This window comes from Xiphophorus couchianus, chromosome 1 (assembly GCF_001444195.1).
Source record: "Xiphophorus couchianus chromosome 1, X_couchianus-1.0, whole genome shotgun sequence".
NCBI lineage: Eukaryota > Metazoa > Chordata > Actinopteri > Cyprinodontiformes > Poeciliidae > Xiphophorus > Xiphophorus couchianus.
In genome coordinates this window covers 18734671-18750680 of record NC_040228.1, presented here as the reverse complement: position 1 = coordinate 18750680, position 16010 = coordinate 18734671, and the positions used below count along the sequence as shown (strand labels likewise).

The following is a 16010-nucleotide window of genomic DNA, read 5'->3' as shown; positions in this document are numbered from 1 at the left end:
GCGTAAGAAGTTGAAGGAAGTGGAGTTAGAAGGATACAAAAGTCAACAGGGAGGAAAGGGCAGAAACCATCTAGTCAGTCAGAGGACAAAAAGGGAAAGCAAACAGGGGGTGGAGGGACAGCGTGAGCCAGAGAGGCTGGCAGTTCAATGATGGTGAGAGACAGAACTGATAATAGACCCGTGGTGGAGAAAGTGAGATGGATGAGCCACAGAAAAATCCGGAGAGTGAAAAAGGCAAAGAGAGGAAAAGTCTTAACATGATGTAGCTATCTAACTCATCGTGTGTCAGACACCAAGCCTTGAAGACATGGGTTAAAAAATTAAGTCCACACTCTGAAATATTAAATCTATTTTGGCTTTTAATGAAGGAGAAGTGCATTAAGGAGGAAATAAGGGAGTAGATTATTAAAGAGCGAGGAGAAAAGGAGAAGAAAAGTGGAGAGGTGTGAGCGGGTTGAAATCTGTTCACGGTGTTTTAAATATTAAACCTATTTCAAGTTTAATGAAGTGCAAATACTATGGGGAGAGTCTTAACTGGAATACAGAAAGGAAAGGGGCGAAAGGGGGATCCGATTCATTATTTCAAGTGTTCACCTTTATAGACAGCAGAGACTTGGGGAGAGGAGCACAGGGAGTGAAGGAGAGAAAGTTTAGGCAGAAAATAGAGGGCAGCTTTTCAAGCACCTGTCTGCAGGCCTTGGGCAAGTCCAGGAGACTCTGCAGCTCAGGAGGACCAGGATCTGAGCTTGAACAAGTCAAAACATGCAGCGTTAACTGCAGCGCTCCTGAGATCACATGCAGGAACAGGACACGATTCTGCGGAAAAATGATTTCATGTTGTTGTTTTTTGTTTTTTTTTCTTCAATGTGCGTCCGTGGGTAGGTGTGAGTTTGTGAGATGTTGTTTTGCATCAGTGGTTGGGGAGGGGAACTCTGAGGCCACAGAGCAGAGAGGAAGAGAGTCAGATAAAGATGTTGGATTTCAAAAAAGATTCTCGATGTAATCAATGTGCAACAGCTAGAGGGAAATGGAAAGAACAGCCCACGTGTGATTAACTGTTCACGTCTACATAATCAGATGCTCTAAGCTTTGTGTATGTGTGGATGTGTATCACACTGGCCATGTACCGGATTGCCAAAATCCCCCAAGCTGCTGGTAAAGGTCACCGTATGCATGTGTGTGTGTGTGCGTGTGCGTCTGGTGTGTGTATGCGTGTGTTTTAATATCAGAAAACAACACAAACAAAAAGTATTTCCAGTGCTGTTATTATGTGGGATACAGATCAAGTTTGGTGTTTGCCCACAGAAGAACAGCAGGAGGGGAGAAATCAATTTTTAACTCATGTTTTTGTCTACATGATTTCTCAATCTTACAGCAACATTTTAGGTCTGCCTCCAAAAGGCAAAAAAAACTGTTTGAAGAATGGACAGGTGACTCTTTAAAATTAGAAAAAGCACTTAATTTTAAAATAGAAAAAATAAGAATTTGGCTATGCTCATAAGTTTTCTTGGCACTTATCAATTAAAACCTTGTGACGATGTCTTGAGAAATTACTAAAAAAAAAAAGGATACATATAGCAAAAGTAGGCCACATTTTTAACAAATGAGGTTATTTTTATATTTTGAGTATTCGTCTTGCTGTGGGAACCTGTTTTATAATTCTGAATTAGCAGCTTCCTGTGAGAAACTAAGGTTCAGTGTTTTCCAGAGGAATATAAAATGAACACATTTTAAATCACCAACCAACAATCAATGCTCTGAAAAAAGAAACAGTAAATGGTTCTCTTCCTTCTTGCCAAGTTAGGTTTAACTTTCATAAGAGAAATCCTCACAGGAGAGATTTAATCTGCACTGATATTGTTTGGATAATGTCACTAAAACAGAGAATGATTACTTTAGTTTCTTCTACCTAGAAACTGAAGATTAGAAACTAAACTTAAAGATTGAAAAAACTCAGAACTAAAAGCTTTTCAAGCAGCCTTGGAAGGTATATTCTTACATACAATGACGTAGAAAGCCTACAGCGTGTTTCATAGGAAATGATCAGTTCGTACTGGTGATCTTAGACATTTACATTCTTTACAACTTTAAGAGGCTTTAAAACAGGACAAAGATTCAAGTAGAGAATTTCTCTCACATCTGGATAATCTGTGAGATATGCATAACAATTATGTTAGTAAATGTAATTCTTTTCTACCCCAATGATGTGGCAAATATACTTTGATAAACCTTCTTAAAGTTGCAGAAGGTACGATTTTGTATTGGTTAAAACAGCAAAAAATGAGACAGAAAATCGGTGAAAAAATTAAGCTCCTCTGCCTCCTACCTGCAGTACTCTCAGCCAATAAAAGTCAGGAGGAGATCGCATCACTTTGTCAATCATCACTCTGCCCACACACTCCCCACTGCTCTCCGCTATGCTACAGCTCCTTCCCCACAATCGGTATGGCCATGAATGTGTAGGCTAGTTAGCATGACGATGGATAAACATTTTTTGTTTAGCAGTAAGTTGTCTCTCCATTATTAGTATGGCTGCAGGGTGTACAGGTCTGTGATTAACAGCGCTAAGACCCTCCTCCTGACTTTGATTGGTAGTTCCAGGAGTAATGCATTTCTGCAGATAGCAGTTGGACCACAGGATGGAGCCAAAGGAGACTGATGACATAGTGATAGTTTTTACAAATATGTGCAAAACATGTTTTTCAGAAAAGCTACCTGCTGCAGCTTTAATTTCGGCTGCTCTGTTTTGCAAGCTTTCTTCATGCTCTTTCATTGTGGCTGCTTCTCACAATTCAAATCTAAACATTACACAGACACCTCACTTCCTGAGTGGACCAGCAGCTCTATGTGCAACCATAAGGGTTGTTGTATGCCCTGGATTTGTTAAACCTTCTTCAAAGCACTGAGTTCTTAGATTTTTTTTTTCATTTTTGGATCACATGTCAAAGAGCAGAGAAGTATAACCTGAACATCTCAAAGCATCTCAGTAAGGAGTGCAAAAATGACTAAACGGCTTCTTTATCTCACTCAATGGAAAAACCAACACCCTGTTTTTGCTAACATTTTAAGATGTTGCAGATAACGAGATCAATATCAGATTGGTAGCAACACCTCATGCCACAAGACATGGGGTAAAGAAACACCACTATTTCTTGTAAAAGTGAAACCTGTATCATGAACGTAGTTGTAGTCAGCTTGACTTTGGTCAAATGTAAGCTATTGTAAGCGAGTCAAGCTCGGCATCAAAAGGTTGACAACCATACTTCTGTTTTGAAGTATGAATTTTTCCTGGCAAGTGTTTTTTATTTTTTTTGCCACCCTATAAAAAAACTGACAAAGTGAAAGACAAGATACAAATGATTTGCAAACATTGTAAGGACAGCATGACTACACCATAGGATAGTTTGGACATGATAAGCATGAACTGCAGTATTTTACACTAATTTCTGATTCCAGATTTGAGATTTATGAAACATTTCATCTGTTTGTAAAAACAAAAAAAATATGCATTCCTTTTTTCCCCCCCAAAATCAATCTTTGCAATTTTTTCTCATTTTGTTCTTATGAAACCATCGTCATGTATCATCTCGTGTTTGATGTATTGTTCCTAATGTAATTAACAAAACAGCAACAAACTGTTACTTAGATGTTGAAAGGTAGGAAACTACATCGCTACATCGAAATGAGATTTCCCTTAGGCAAAAGACGCATAGGAAACTTTCTGGTTGTAAACCATGCCGTCTGTGTATGGTGTAGGGTAATTACTGACTCTTTGCTTCAATGATTATAGTGATGTGTGAGCACAACCATTTCCAAAGGCATGAAAAAAATGCTTCACAAAAAGTAAACAAAGTATGAAATGTTTGACAGCTTTATTTGGTGGTCTTATGGTAACGGGAGCTATTTCATCAAGATTTTTGGAGAGCTTGTTACAAACAGACTTTATATCATGCAGTAAAGTCTGTTATTGTACAGTAAAACTCATCAGGAGTCCAGCTGTTAATAAATGGAAAGCTCTTAGCAGCTAAATGTAGCAATTAGCCACTGAATTTTAATGGGCAAAATTGTATTTTGCTGTCGTTTTCTTACTTATTTGTTAAACTTGACAGGAAAATGTAAATTTCCCTGTGTTTTGTAAATGAACTGCTAAATTAGTTTAAACTGCAGCGATGCCAGCAGGAGGAAAACACAGCATATTTAAAGCTGAGATCTTTAGCTGCGAATAAATTTGAAAAATACCATAAAATAATGAAATTGTTAATTAATTTTAGAAATTACTAATAATTTATTTGAGCACCACGTAGATCAGAAAATAAAAATGACATTAAAAATAAAACTAATGTAGAAAATAAATGAATAAAAATGACTAAACAAGAAATAAAAGTTTCACATGAGCCACCAGTAACTCTTGAAATTCAAAATGTTTGCCTTAGATGTGCAGAAATGTTTTTCTTGAGGTCTTAGAGAAGCAGCCGAAGCAGCAGGGGCCAAACTAAAAATAATATCTGGTAATTATTTAAAGGATCGGGAAGAAAAAGCAGTCAAAGCAGAGACTATTTAAAGCTCTCTTAGTCAAAATATGTCACCTACAATAATTTACTTGGGAGGAAAACATACACATGAGCATTTTGTATGAAACGATGATTTCCTCACATGTAATATTTCAAACATGTGTCTCAGTAGGCAAGGTGAGCCTAAGAAATAAGGAGATCAAATGTTAGCAAGCCAGAGAAAAGGCAGCTGGACGCTTAGAGGCCTTAATAATGACATCCAATAACCACAGCAGATGTTAGTGGGAGAAGAGGATCCGAAGAAAACAAATCCTAATTCCTGCAGCTGTTTATGTCAACATGGCCAGATTTTCATACAGATGCATTAAAGCCTGTGTGCTAATATTCCAAGCCTTTACACAGACATGCTTTAATGGTGGATTGGAGTAAACTAGTTAAACCCTCGACCAAGCCACCCCGCATTGTGTGTCACATGGTCATTTCTAACAGCAGAGCATAGACACTGATTACAGATGAATGAGAGGGAGGGAGAAAGACAGTGTGTAGGCACTTTTCATCAATAAAGAATGAAGCAATTAAGCTAATCTCAGACCGAAGGTGCCCTTTCTCCCCCAGACGAGCCCTTCATGGAAACTAACAACCGGACTCCATGGAACATGTTTTCCTCCCCAATCTAAATGTCTCTGAATGTGAAGATTAGGCAGAGCTTCTTCTAAACCATCAGAGAATAAAAAAGTTGACATTGTTAGTTAACTGACCGGTTAGTTGCCTATCTAAACTTTTGCCTTGTCTTGAAGCAAGCAAACTCAGAGGCAGTCCACATTTCAGTTAAGTAGATTTTGATGTACAATGACTGTGAAAAACTGGATCGTTTTCATTTATTGTAACGTCACTTTCCTGTATTGTCCGATGTTCTTAGAACAACTTTATGTGTCAGTTGCAGAGAAATACTCTGATTGCACCATCTTTAGATTATGAGCTATAGGACTAAGGCCAGCATTTGGTGCTTAGGTGCTCAGTAACCTGCCAAGCTGTGAGTCAGAGTGAAACTGAAGACAAAATGTTTTGATGAAAATCAGATCAAGCAAAAAGAAAAAAAAATCCTTCATCTCAGACAGAAGTACTGGAAAAAAATGTTCATATTATCTTTTAATGTCAACTTTGAGGATCATTTATAAACCAGTGTTTTAAATCAAACTTTTGTGATGTTATTCCTTTACACTAAACCAAATCTTGTTCATGTCTCAAGAACACTACGAAATTATTTGAGCCCCTAAGATTAGGCCACTGAGTGTTTTTTAAATGCTGTTATGACTTAACTGGAAGACAAAATAAAGATTCATTAATACTCTAATCTTGCTGTTGGCCAGATATAGGACAACTACAAAGTAATAGGCCTCATTTTTTGTCATTATTACCTTTAATTTCACCAGTAAAATCTCACTGAAATTAAAAAAAATCTATTTAACAAGAGACTATATAGCCAAGACTGGCAGCACACAGAGTTTACATAACTTTCACAATAAAACAAAACATAAAGTTTAAGCAAAAAAAGTGATTACTGCCTGAAGGGTAGAATTAACTATCCACAAGTGGCCTGTATAAAGTTTGATGTTAAATCTGATTGCGATGCTGTGGCATGACCTTAAAAAGGCTTTTCATTTTCAATAACCTTCAATGTGACTGAATTAAAACAGTTCTGCAAAGAGAAACTGGCCAAACTTTCTCCCCAGAGCTATATGGTTGGTTTTTAAAAGGTTTTGTTGGCTCTGTGGCCTTTATTTAACAGTTGTCAGAGAGGAAAGAGGGTTGTGAGAGACAAGCGGCAAAGGTCATCAGGTCGAGACTCAAACCTGTGACTGCCGCAACGAGGATTTACACCTGAATACATGGGTTGCACTTTAACCCTGCAATAGTGCTGTACCCTAGGACAGGTTGTTTAACTATGATTTTTGTTAAATCAATGAAAGAATTATTGAAAAAAAGTGCATTTTATACTTTGCTTAAGATTAAAATTTGTTTCATAATCTGAAACATTGTGACAAAGTAGCAAAAAAAGAAGAAATTTGTAGGTGAGATTAGTGGATTTATTTTTCACATTGTATATAAAGTTGTGTAAAACTGTCTTATTCCTGTGACTGAAAGGTGAATAATTTACTGAAAATTAATTTCTACACTCATTGGAAATGAGTGTAGAAGGGGGAGGGATGAATGCAGTGCCACCCTTCCCCCACCCATTGCTGCACACTGCTGGACAGCTGTGTGACAAAAGGCAACCATATTTCTCCATCCATATAATAGAGACAAACTTTTCTTATCACGAAAAATACTGACAGCCACTGTGTGGAAATCATCTGTCTTAAAGAAACAGGTAACACGATGTGTTATATTAATACATCGTTAATATAACAATGTATTATAACTGTAGTTGACAAGCTACAAGCAGAATTTATTTAGCAGCTGACTGTAGGCTCACTACCTCAGCAGATTGCCTGAATAAATAAAACACCTAATAAGTTCAACACCCACAAACACTATTAGCTTCTTAATTATTTGGACCACAGCAACCCACAAATAGGTAAAATCCACAAATACTTGAGACCCATCTAAAAAGACTTTGAATTGTTTATTGAAATAGTTCAAACACCAAATATACCTTAATGTGCATTTATACTCACAGTGGAAACAGTCTTTGCACTACCGCAGAAGCTTACGTGTGCAGTCTGTCTTATCTCCGCTATTGTAGATAGAGCTAATTAGAACCAAGGAAAATAAATGGCACTCCTAGACTGGCTGCTTGGCAAATGTCCGTGAACTGAGTGTCCAGTAGCATTGCGCCAAAGTATTTCAGCTTCCCAAGTTGCATTTCCTTTCAAATATTTTAAATAAAATCCACAAATAGGCTAATTTTCCACAACAAAATTGGAGTTACAGTCCACAGAAGAATCCACAAATAAGTGAATCCATGAATACTGAGCCACAAGAAACAGGGGGCCTCTGTATCAGCTTGTCCTACTGATGGAATTGAATAATTTACTAAAATATTCCAGATAAAGTTCTAATTTACTGAAAAGGAAAAAGCAGATTTCATTTTCATTTTTAATCATAAATTTATTTTTCGCTTACGTCATAGTGAAGTTGTTACCAAGCATTTTTCTTCATCAACATCAATCCACATCCTGCTGCTACCAGTACAAATTGTTTCAGTCCTCTTGCCAACTGCATCTTGCAAATCTCAGCAATATATTAATCCACAAAATCTGATCACTTTCTAATGCTTTGGCCCTTTAACATGCATCTACATCTCATTTAGATCGTTGACTGGAGGTGACAAAATCCTGGGCTTAAGGAGACTTAAGACTTAAGGACTCTAACGCTCATAAGCCCACCAGAGCCACTGTTTGTACTTTTGACCCACAGTTATTTATAGTTGTAGACCAATTGGACTCTAGGCTGTAAAACTAAAATTAAAACCAGGATTGCTTGCCAATATGTACAGACACAAACTACAGCCTCAAAGCTCAACAGTGAAACTATGAAACCTTGAGTGGTAACAAGATGTTTGCTCTTAAATATCAAGTCCATCACTCTGAAGGAGACTGGATTGTCTGAGTCTTTACCCAGATCTTGGCCAGTAGCACTCAAGAATGATTGGTTGCCTTTTGGCAAACACCAGGTGAGTCTACACCAGCAGCAACTCTACACTTCCTCTAACCTTAAGGTGGGCAAACACAGCTCTCATTAAACACTTCTTCACCACAGCCAGACTTTAACTCTACCTTCTACTAGAACCATGCCACTGGGAAACCGCCTTATTTGTACCATTTACCTGTGTGTCTGTGTGTGATTATGCATTGATGTCTGGCAATCTGCGACTCAAGACAAGTTGTACTCCAGCAAAGTAATAAGTTCAACTGCGGGTCATAAAATCAGGGACTGAAGACACGTCAACTAGAGAAGACAAACACTTCATAGCCCACAAGCATGGACCGTTCAATTCCCATTTCCTTCTTGCTCCTCTGTATTTTTGTTCTCTCTAATTACCCCTCCAATCTAACGCTCTCTCTTTCTGTTCCATCTTCTCGCCCTTTCCAGAAGGTCCTTCCCTAAACCCCAGAGAGAGGGGGAGGAGCCCGGGATGGCGAGGACGCGCTGGTAATCCGTGCAGTGACCCAGGTCAATTCAATTATCCTGTTTTCTTTCACTGTGCGACGTGTGTGCCCATTTCACAGCCAACTCCCTTAATGCGCCCAGGATTAGCTTCTCTTACTTTTAATAATCTACCTATTGACGCCGTGGGCCCACAACATGCACACAGACGCACAAACACACATAGGTAACTTTATCATGTATAAGTTTTGGCGAAGAAGAACTCACTAAACAGCTCTGCAAGGCCTAGGATCAAGTAAGAAATCTCAAAATAAATATGCATTCACCATTGTGTTTGTGTACACATTTTCTCGTCTGTGTAAGTGGGAGTGTGGCTTAAATAAACTGCAGTAAAGAAAGGATTGTATTATCCATCTGCATTTACCCAGGCTTCACCTCACACCTTCAAGATCTGAGATAATCATCTTAGGCCTGACACGTTAGTGTATAAGCTCACTAATCACAATGCCGGAGGAGAGAGAAAAAAGAAAAGAGGTCAATTTCTACAAACTGTGCAGAGAGATGATTTTCTCTGGGTTTCTGATGAAGCACTACAGGATGCAGATAGTATCATGGACGTGAGATCAGCAGAAGCCAGCGGAACTAAACAGCAGAAGTTCAGTTACTTCCAGCCGTTGACCAGTTGGTTAAACAGTCTTAAAGATAAATTAGATTTTGCCACAGTTAGGTGTTGAGACGACAGTTTCACCGAATTATCTACCCTAATCTTGTAAACTCACCAGACAACCGGCAATTACATTCAATGAAAACAAACTTATAGTCCACAAGATTAAAAAAAAAGTAAAATTGTAGCACCGCCTCCTCGAAGTCATCAAATCAGCGCCCCACACCCGGAGATAAAAAGCTTTTCTTTTGACCTTCATTCATCCTTTCAAGTCCTTTCCGCTCAATGTTGAGACCTTTAACTGTTAATCTGAGCACACGATTAGCCACTAAACACCTGGTTTGTTTTGCCTATTGCTTAAATCACTTTTCTAAAAATAGAAAGATGCTCCACTCCAGTTAATTCTCGGAAGTTGGATCTTGTAATAAACCTATGTAATTGTCTCGGCTGCAGGTTAGAAAAGCAAGACTTGCTAATGACCAAAGTACCTGTTACCAACACAAGCTATCAAAATATGTGCAGTCATACACTGTAGCAAAAATGTTCAACCATAGAAATTCACCAGTAATATGTATGTGACTGATTTAATTTATGCACCAAAATTGGACCATTTTGAGGTTGGCCAGCCAGTCACACACTCAAAAATATAATTATTTTCTCATCAGTGAAGGCACCATACATGTTAGCACTTCTGAATTGCAATAACAACACTCTCCAGTGTAATTCTCTTGTAAAGAGAATTTGAAATCAGCTAAAATCAATACCAGTAAGCCAGAGCTTAAACCCAAGATTGGAAGTGGGTCTTAAGTCTCACAAACTGAAGGAAGTGGGAAGAGTTTATGTCGGCTTTGACCACAAGCCAACTATATTGGATTTTAAGGAAAAAATTAAGAAACCTCTGATTTTCTAAGGTGGAGTTCTGATTTCAGTGTCATTTAAATTTAATTTTCAACCTGTAACTTAAAAATATTTAATTCCAACATTACAGCTGGTGCACACTGACCATTGTAGGAAGGGTTGGTCTTACCTGGGATGTCCTGGCCATTGTAGTTCCAAGCAGTGACAGCTAGCATGGAGGGCAAAGGTGATCCAGGTCTACTGTCCCTCTCTCTGTCCCTGTCCCGCTGCCGATCCCAGGTTCTTTCAGACTGCTGGGTAATATGTCTGACTGTGTCCTTGTTCTTCCGGTTCTTCCTCCGCCCGGACCCTGATAGGGGCTGCCAGGGCCCTTCGGCACCTCCACCACTAGCTCCCCCTGCCCCTTGTTCTACTTGGCTTTGGGTTGACCCCTTGGGAGTGTCCCTTGGATGAGAAGAGGAGGCAGGGGAAACCTGTTCTTCTTTGACATTGACCGGCCTATAGTCATGAGGCCAGGCGGGTTGAGAGTCATGGCATGCTTCCTCCTGGCTCTCATGGCTCTTAGGGGGTTCTTGGTCCTCCTTCCCATACGTGCTGCCTCCCTCATGGCAACTGGCAATGGCTGAATCTCCGGAGGAGTTGGCTGGACTAGTTCGGCGTGCCAGCCAGGGAGAGGTGCTGCGACCAGAAATGATGGACGCCAAAGCTTCAGAGGCTATACCTACTATGCCACCCCCTCGTCCCAAACTAGCTCCTGGAACACCCCCTGCTCCAGCTAAACCGACCCCACCTCCATTCCCGGAGACTCCACCTCCTCCTCCTAAACCTGCAGCAACAGCTCCCATTTCAAAGTCAGCCAGCTCATCGGCCATCTCCGAGCGGATGCTGATGTCAAGAGCAGCCTTGATGAAGCTGTGGCAGGCCTGGACGATGTCCGTCATCTGCAGGTAGCTGGCGGCCGACATGACCTCGATCACGTTCTTACTGGTAAGGGCAAGGTGCGCTGAGTACATGAAATCCAAGATGGCTTTGAAGCCGGTCGCCGTCACGATGTCGAGGTGCGTAACAGTAGTCTGATGGGGAGGCTCGGCTCCTTTCTTAACCTGCAGGATGTAAAACGGACCCCTTTACTTTTTATTGTAATGAGAAAGTGATGGAAAAATAAACATATATTCCCCCTGAATTGTTTTATAAAATGCAGTCCCTCACCTGGCAGTAAAGAGTCTTGAAGTAGCGTGAGGAGCCCAGAAGGACGTTCTTATGGGCCTTGAAGATCTTTCCGTCCACGATGACACAGGCATCACAGAGGATGCCATGCTGCCTCTGCTCATTGAGCTCTCTGAGGAGCTGACGGTAGTGAGATGAGATCTCCATGTCCTCCTTCCTGTTGTTCATCTGTGTAGCTGAACAAAAGCCTCTCCTCAAAACATCTGTATGAAGATAAAAGAAGACATAAAAGCAATAAGCAAAGGATCTGGGGTGCCTCGAAATATTTTCTTTCACAAATTATACAAGATGAAATATCGAAAGTGTACATTAGCAGAAATGCATAGCATGGAGGAAAATGCATCTAAGACTTTTAGGGCATTTATGGAGAAGGAAACAAGATCTGTATAATGCATTTCTTCAAAATATGCATCAAAATCAATAAAATATCAGTACTGGACTGATATTAATTGATATTTTGGTAACTTATATGCACTCAAACAGTGTAACACATACGGTGCTGATGACGCCCCCCACTAACATCACTTCTTTCAGTAGTTTGTATCCAGTTTTAGCAGTTTTATAGCTGACAAGAAGGTGTGTGCTGGGTCAAGGGTCATTCTTCCATGTTTTATTCATGGCTTTATGTCACGGAGATAAAAACACCAACTGCTAAAGTAAAATCTTTTTGGTTCAGTAAACATCTGTACCAGCAGATATTCAAATGTGGACACAACAGCAGCACAATATGTTGAACTGCATTATCATTACATCACCAATGTTTGCAATATGACTTTTTTCATACACTATTTGGTGGGGTATTATGTTTCAAATGAAATGCATACAAATGTGGGATACTAGTGATATATTTAGTCTGTTGGTCAGACTTACTGATTTTATTACCCACGCCTAATGTGCATTTTTCGTGTTCAGATGGAAAGATATTTAAATTCGGTACATTCATATAGTTTATAGTTTTAGGCAAAGCCTAAATGATTTTCTTTTTATGCAAAATAAGAGGAGAAAAAATATTTAACTGAGGTAGTCTCTAAAGATGAGGATATGTGAGCAATGACTGTGACATAAAAACAAAGACATCAATAGAAACCACATCTCTACTACTTGAGTTTGATGTCTAAAAAAAGCCTGGGATCGAATAATCAAATATTTCTGTTTATGAAGTGCTTCTGACAGGTTTGCGTGTGTGTGTGGGCGTGGGTGTGTGTGGGTGTGTGCATGAGAGAGTGAAACAGAGTGCATACACTCATTAGAAATGCCAGTTAAAAAGTGAAACATACACGCAAAGGAATTTCTGAGGAAAAAGAAAGACGTTTTGTACAGATTGCATTACAATTAATCTCACCAATAAAAAAAACTGGTCTAAGTTGTTTCTTTAATCTCATTTTGACACAAAACCTGCTGTGTGCACTCCTAAACCTTCACATTAGTGCTTCTGTTGTCCAACACCTTTGTGTCCTCGCTTCAGTCTGAGCAATGAAAACAAATGCTTTATGCCTGGAAAAAGAGGAAACTGACCCTTAATGATTTAGGCCCTTAATTTGCAGAGGTGCTGAATGGTCAGAGAACAGATGATAAAGAAAAAATGGCAGGAAAAAAAACACACTGATAAAAGACTGCAAAAAGGAGACAAATAAAGACGTGAACATCACCATGTCAACCCATGCAGAAGGTGGCAGGAAAGTACGTAAATCCCAGCAAAGGCAAACCTGCACCCACGTTCACAGAGGTGAAAACAGACACAAACACACTCACGCACACACATCAAGGTAGTGCATTAGCTGGAGCATTAACAGCCGCCACTCCCGCTCTTGTCTCAGCGAGGGCTAAATCGCGCGGACGCAGGGTGTTACCAAACGCAGCAGTGATTTGTTTTGGGAACGCTACAGCTGTCAGCTCTCATGGGCCGTTCTGAGAGATGACAGCTCGGGCTGGCCAAGGTGACAGCAGCGTTTGCTCGGGGGCCGGCACACTTCAGGTCATGTTTAGCAAAGCTCTGCTCAACCTGATGGCTTGTAAGATCAGATAAATCCACATTGTCTCCCACGTCCACTTGGACAAACACACCTCCTATGAACAGCAGTGGACATGCCGACCGCGTGATTGTGACAGCAGCTGAAGCGTTCTCTATCAATGCATGAAACCTTTTGCTTTGACTGGTGATTCTTGAAGTTATAGAGAGACAAAAAAAAAAACGACAGAAAGAAAAAGGAAAGTTAGATGTGAGTGCAGAAAAACAGCGTCCCTGACAGACTTAAAAGGGAGGTTTTCACACAAACATTTTTTTTTATCCTAGGGCTCACATATTTCTTTGAAAAAAAAATCAGGCTAACCTTGAGATATTCTTTCTTTTCTGTATTGCTCTGACAGAGGTATTGAGAGTCTTCACCTCTCACCTTTGGAGACAAACCGAGAGGCTTTAAAGAGACCGTGGTTGTGCTTGTCCTCTCTCAGGGCCACTTGTGCATTCAACTGCAAAGCCTGCTGTATATGTGAGCTACATTAAACACAGAAGAAATCACTTATTCAAAAGAAGTCACTGATCCACACAGACATATTCCTCATTTTTTCTAATTTTTTTCTGATCAAAATGAATGGTGTAGCCAAAGGTCAGTGTGCATCATAGAGGATTATGCATCTAGACTAATCATTTAGATCCACCCACCTGTCCGTTTCTCAGTATTACTCTTAAAATCTCAAATCAATAATGGAAAATTCTTAAACAAAGAAAGCAAGGGCTAATCATAGCTAAATGAAAATGTTTTTTAAAGGAACTCAAGTATTCTGTCAACCAGGTAACAAAAAAGCAAGAGTATCGGGAGATAAACTAATTTATAAAATCCTTGTCTCCACACAAACACTGCCATTTAAGTCAACTGAATTTAATCTGAAGCCTCCAAAAGCACCAAAAAATTTGTATGAAAGAAATTATCTGAGGTAATCAGTGTTACAGTCTCTCTTAATGTGAAAATTTCTCTTTTTCATTGACAATGGTACCATCAATGTTCAAGGTTTTGGTGGGTTAGTAGGGAGAAAAAAAGATATTTGAAGAGTTTAATTCTGACGTAGGAAAAGTCAGTATTCTTTGAACTTATTTTTTCACATTTTTAAGCAAGTATTACAAATATCCTTTTGCAAAGAACTTTATTTCAGAGAATAATAACCCAGTCCACGCTTAGAAAGCTGTTTTACAAGATGTAATGTTAAAAATGTGTGCATTTGAAAACATACCTTTTTACACTTTATGATTTACATTACTACCATATTTCCTGTTTTTATTTGTCTGAAATGAATAATGGAGAGTGAAAACATCCATCTGCAGTACACAGTAATCTAAAGGGTGATTGTTTTTGTCATTTTGGGGGACTTTGACTTATCTTTATGTTTTGTCATAACTGCAGCCACACATAGTATTGTATACAAACCTTTACTTTTCACTTTGTGATGTTGCTTCAGGTTCAAACCTGACTTTTGTTGCAAAGTGGTGATGAAAATTTTGCTAGGCACCTATGTTGCAGGCTTACCATCAGATAAAACAAAAACACACAAAAACCTATTCTCTTAACAAATTTATATATTTGTAAAACAAGGTAAAAGAGTTTTACTGTCTTTATTAAATATATTACTATTATGATTGGGCTCCATTGATAAAGACTTGCACCCCTCCACATTCGTAGTTCTAAAAGTGGTTGACGTTTAGCCCCGTCTTCTGTTTAATTTAGTAAATAGCTACTTGTCCACTTATTTTTTTTCCCTGTTAAAAATAGTCCACCAATTATCACCGTTGCTTCTTTTTGCATTTGATCCCGAGAAGTTTTGCGATATTTCCTTTCAGAATACCATCAAAATTTTCAGAGTGAAATCTGTCCGTGTGTGGCATGTTGTCTTTGCTATGTGACTGGACACCATACACTGTAGGACCAAACCTGTTATATAAAACTTATACAATCTATGATGGTTTTAGCGTCAAGTGTGTGGAGTCTCTCAGGTTCTGAAAATTGGCAGGCATTAAACCTCCAGTCCAACATAGTCAAGTGATCACTGTGAGACTGTGAGATCACTGTCAATTTAAAATGGGGATCAAACCCAGTACCACCAAGGATTGCCTAACAAGGTGCACAGGAAACATACTGTATATCACTTAAAGATCAGGGCCTGGTGTCCTGTATCATGTGCATCTGCTTCAGCTCACCTGAGTCAATAGTTAGCATGACTCCTTGGAATTTAACTGCATGCTGAGTAGCTCAGTCAGCCATTTAATTCAGGTGTGTTGGACTACGGATGAATCTAATAGAAAAAGGGAACTGGAGTTTGAAACCTCTTATTTAAACCAATAAGGGAGCACAGGCCTTAAACACAGAAGAAACTTTTTCTTAAACACTATCTTTAGTAGAGATGGTAATACAGATTTCTCAAGGTGCAGACGAATACTTCAGTCAATGATCCAATGTTACGTTTGTGTGAATTTGTGCACCCATGTTCAATGGTGCCTCAAATTTCACAAAAGCAGTGATCGGCAGAGGGCAACACAACAGCAGGGACCTGAGAGAGAAAGCCAAGGAGATTTAATCAGATTTATTGCTTCAGCAGACTAAGAGCCAGACTGAATTAGAAGTTAGGTTGAGAAGAGGAGCTTTAATGGG

At 39.3% G+C, this 16010-nt stretch overlaps 1 protein-coding gene across 2 annotated transcripts in view; it reads right to left on the bottom strand.

Moving 5' to 3' along the window:
- Positions 1–16010, bottom strand: part of zbtb46 (zinc finger and BTB domain containing 46) — an 88372-nt gene that overhangs the window by 50183 nt on the left and 22179 nt on the right. For both annotated transcript variants that reach the window (XM_028017267.1, XM_028017277.1), the window contains exons 2-3: positions 11353–11573; positions 10313–11246 (exon numbers count right to left, since the gene is read on the bottom strand). In XM_028017267.1, the coding sequence (XP_027873068.1) occupies positions 10313–11246; positions 11353–11538 (1120 nt within the window). In that variant the 5' untranslated portion in view covers positions 11539–11573. The remainder of the gene's footprint in view (positions 1–10312; positions 11247–11352; positions 11574–16010) is intronic.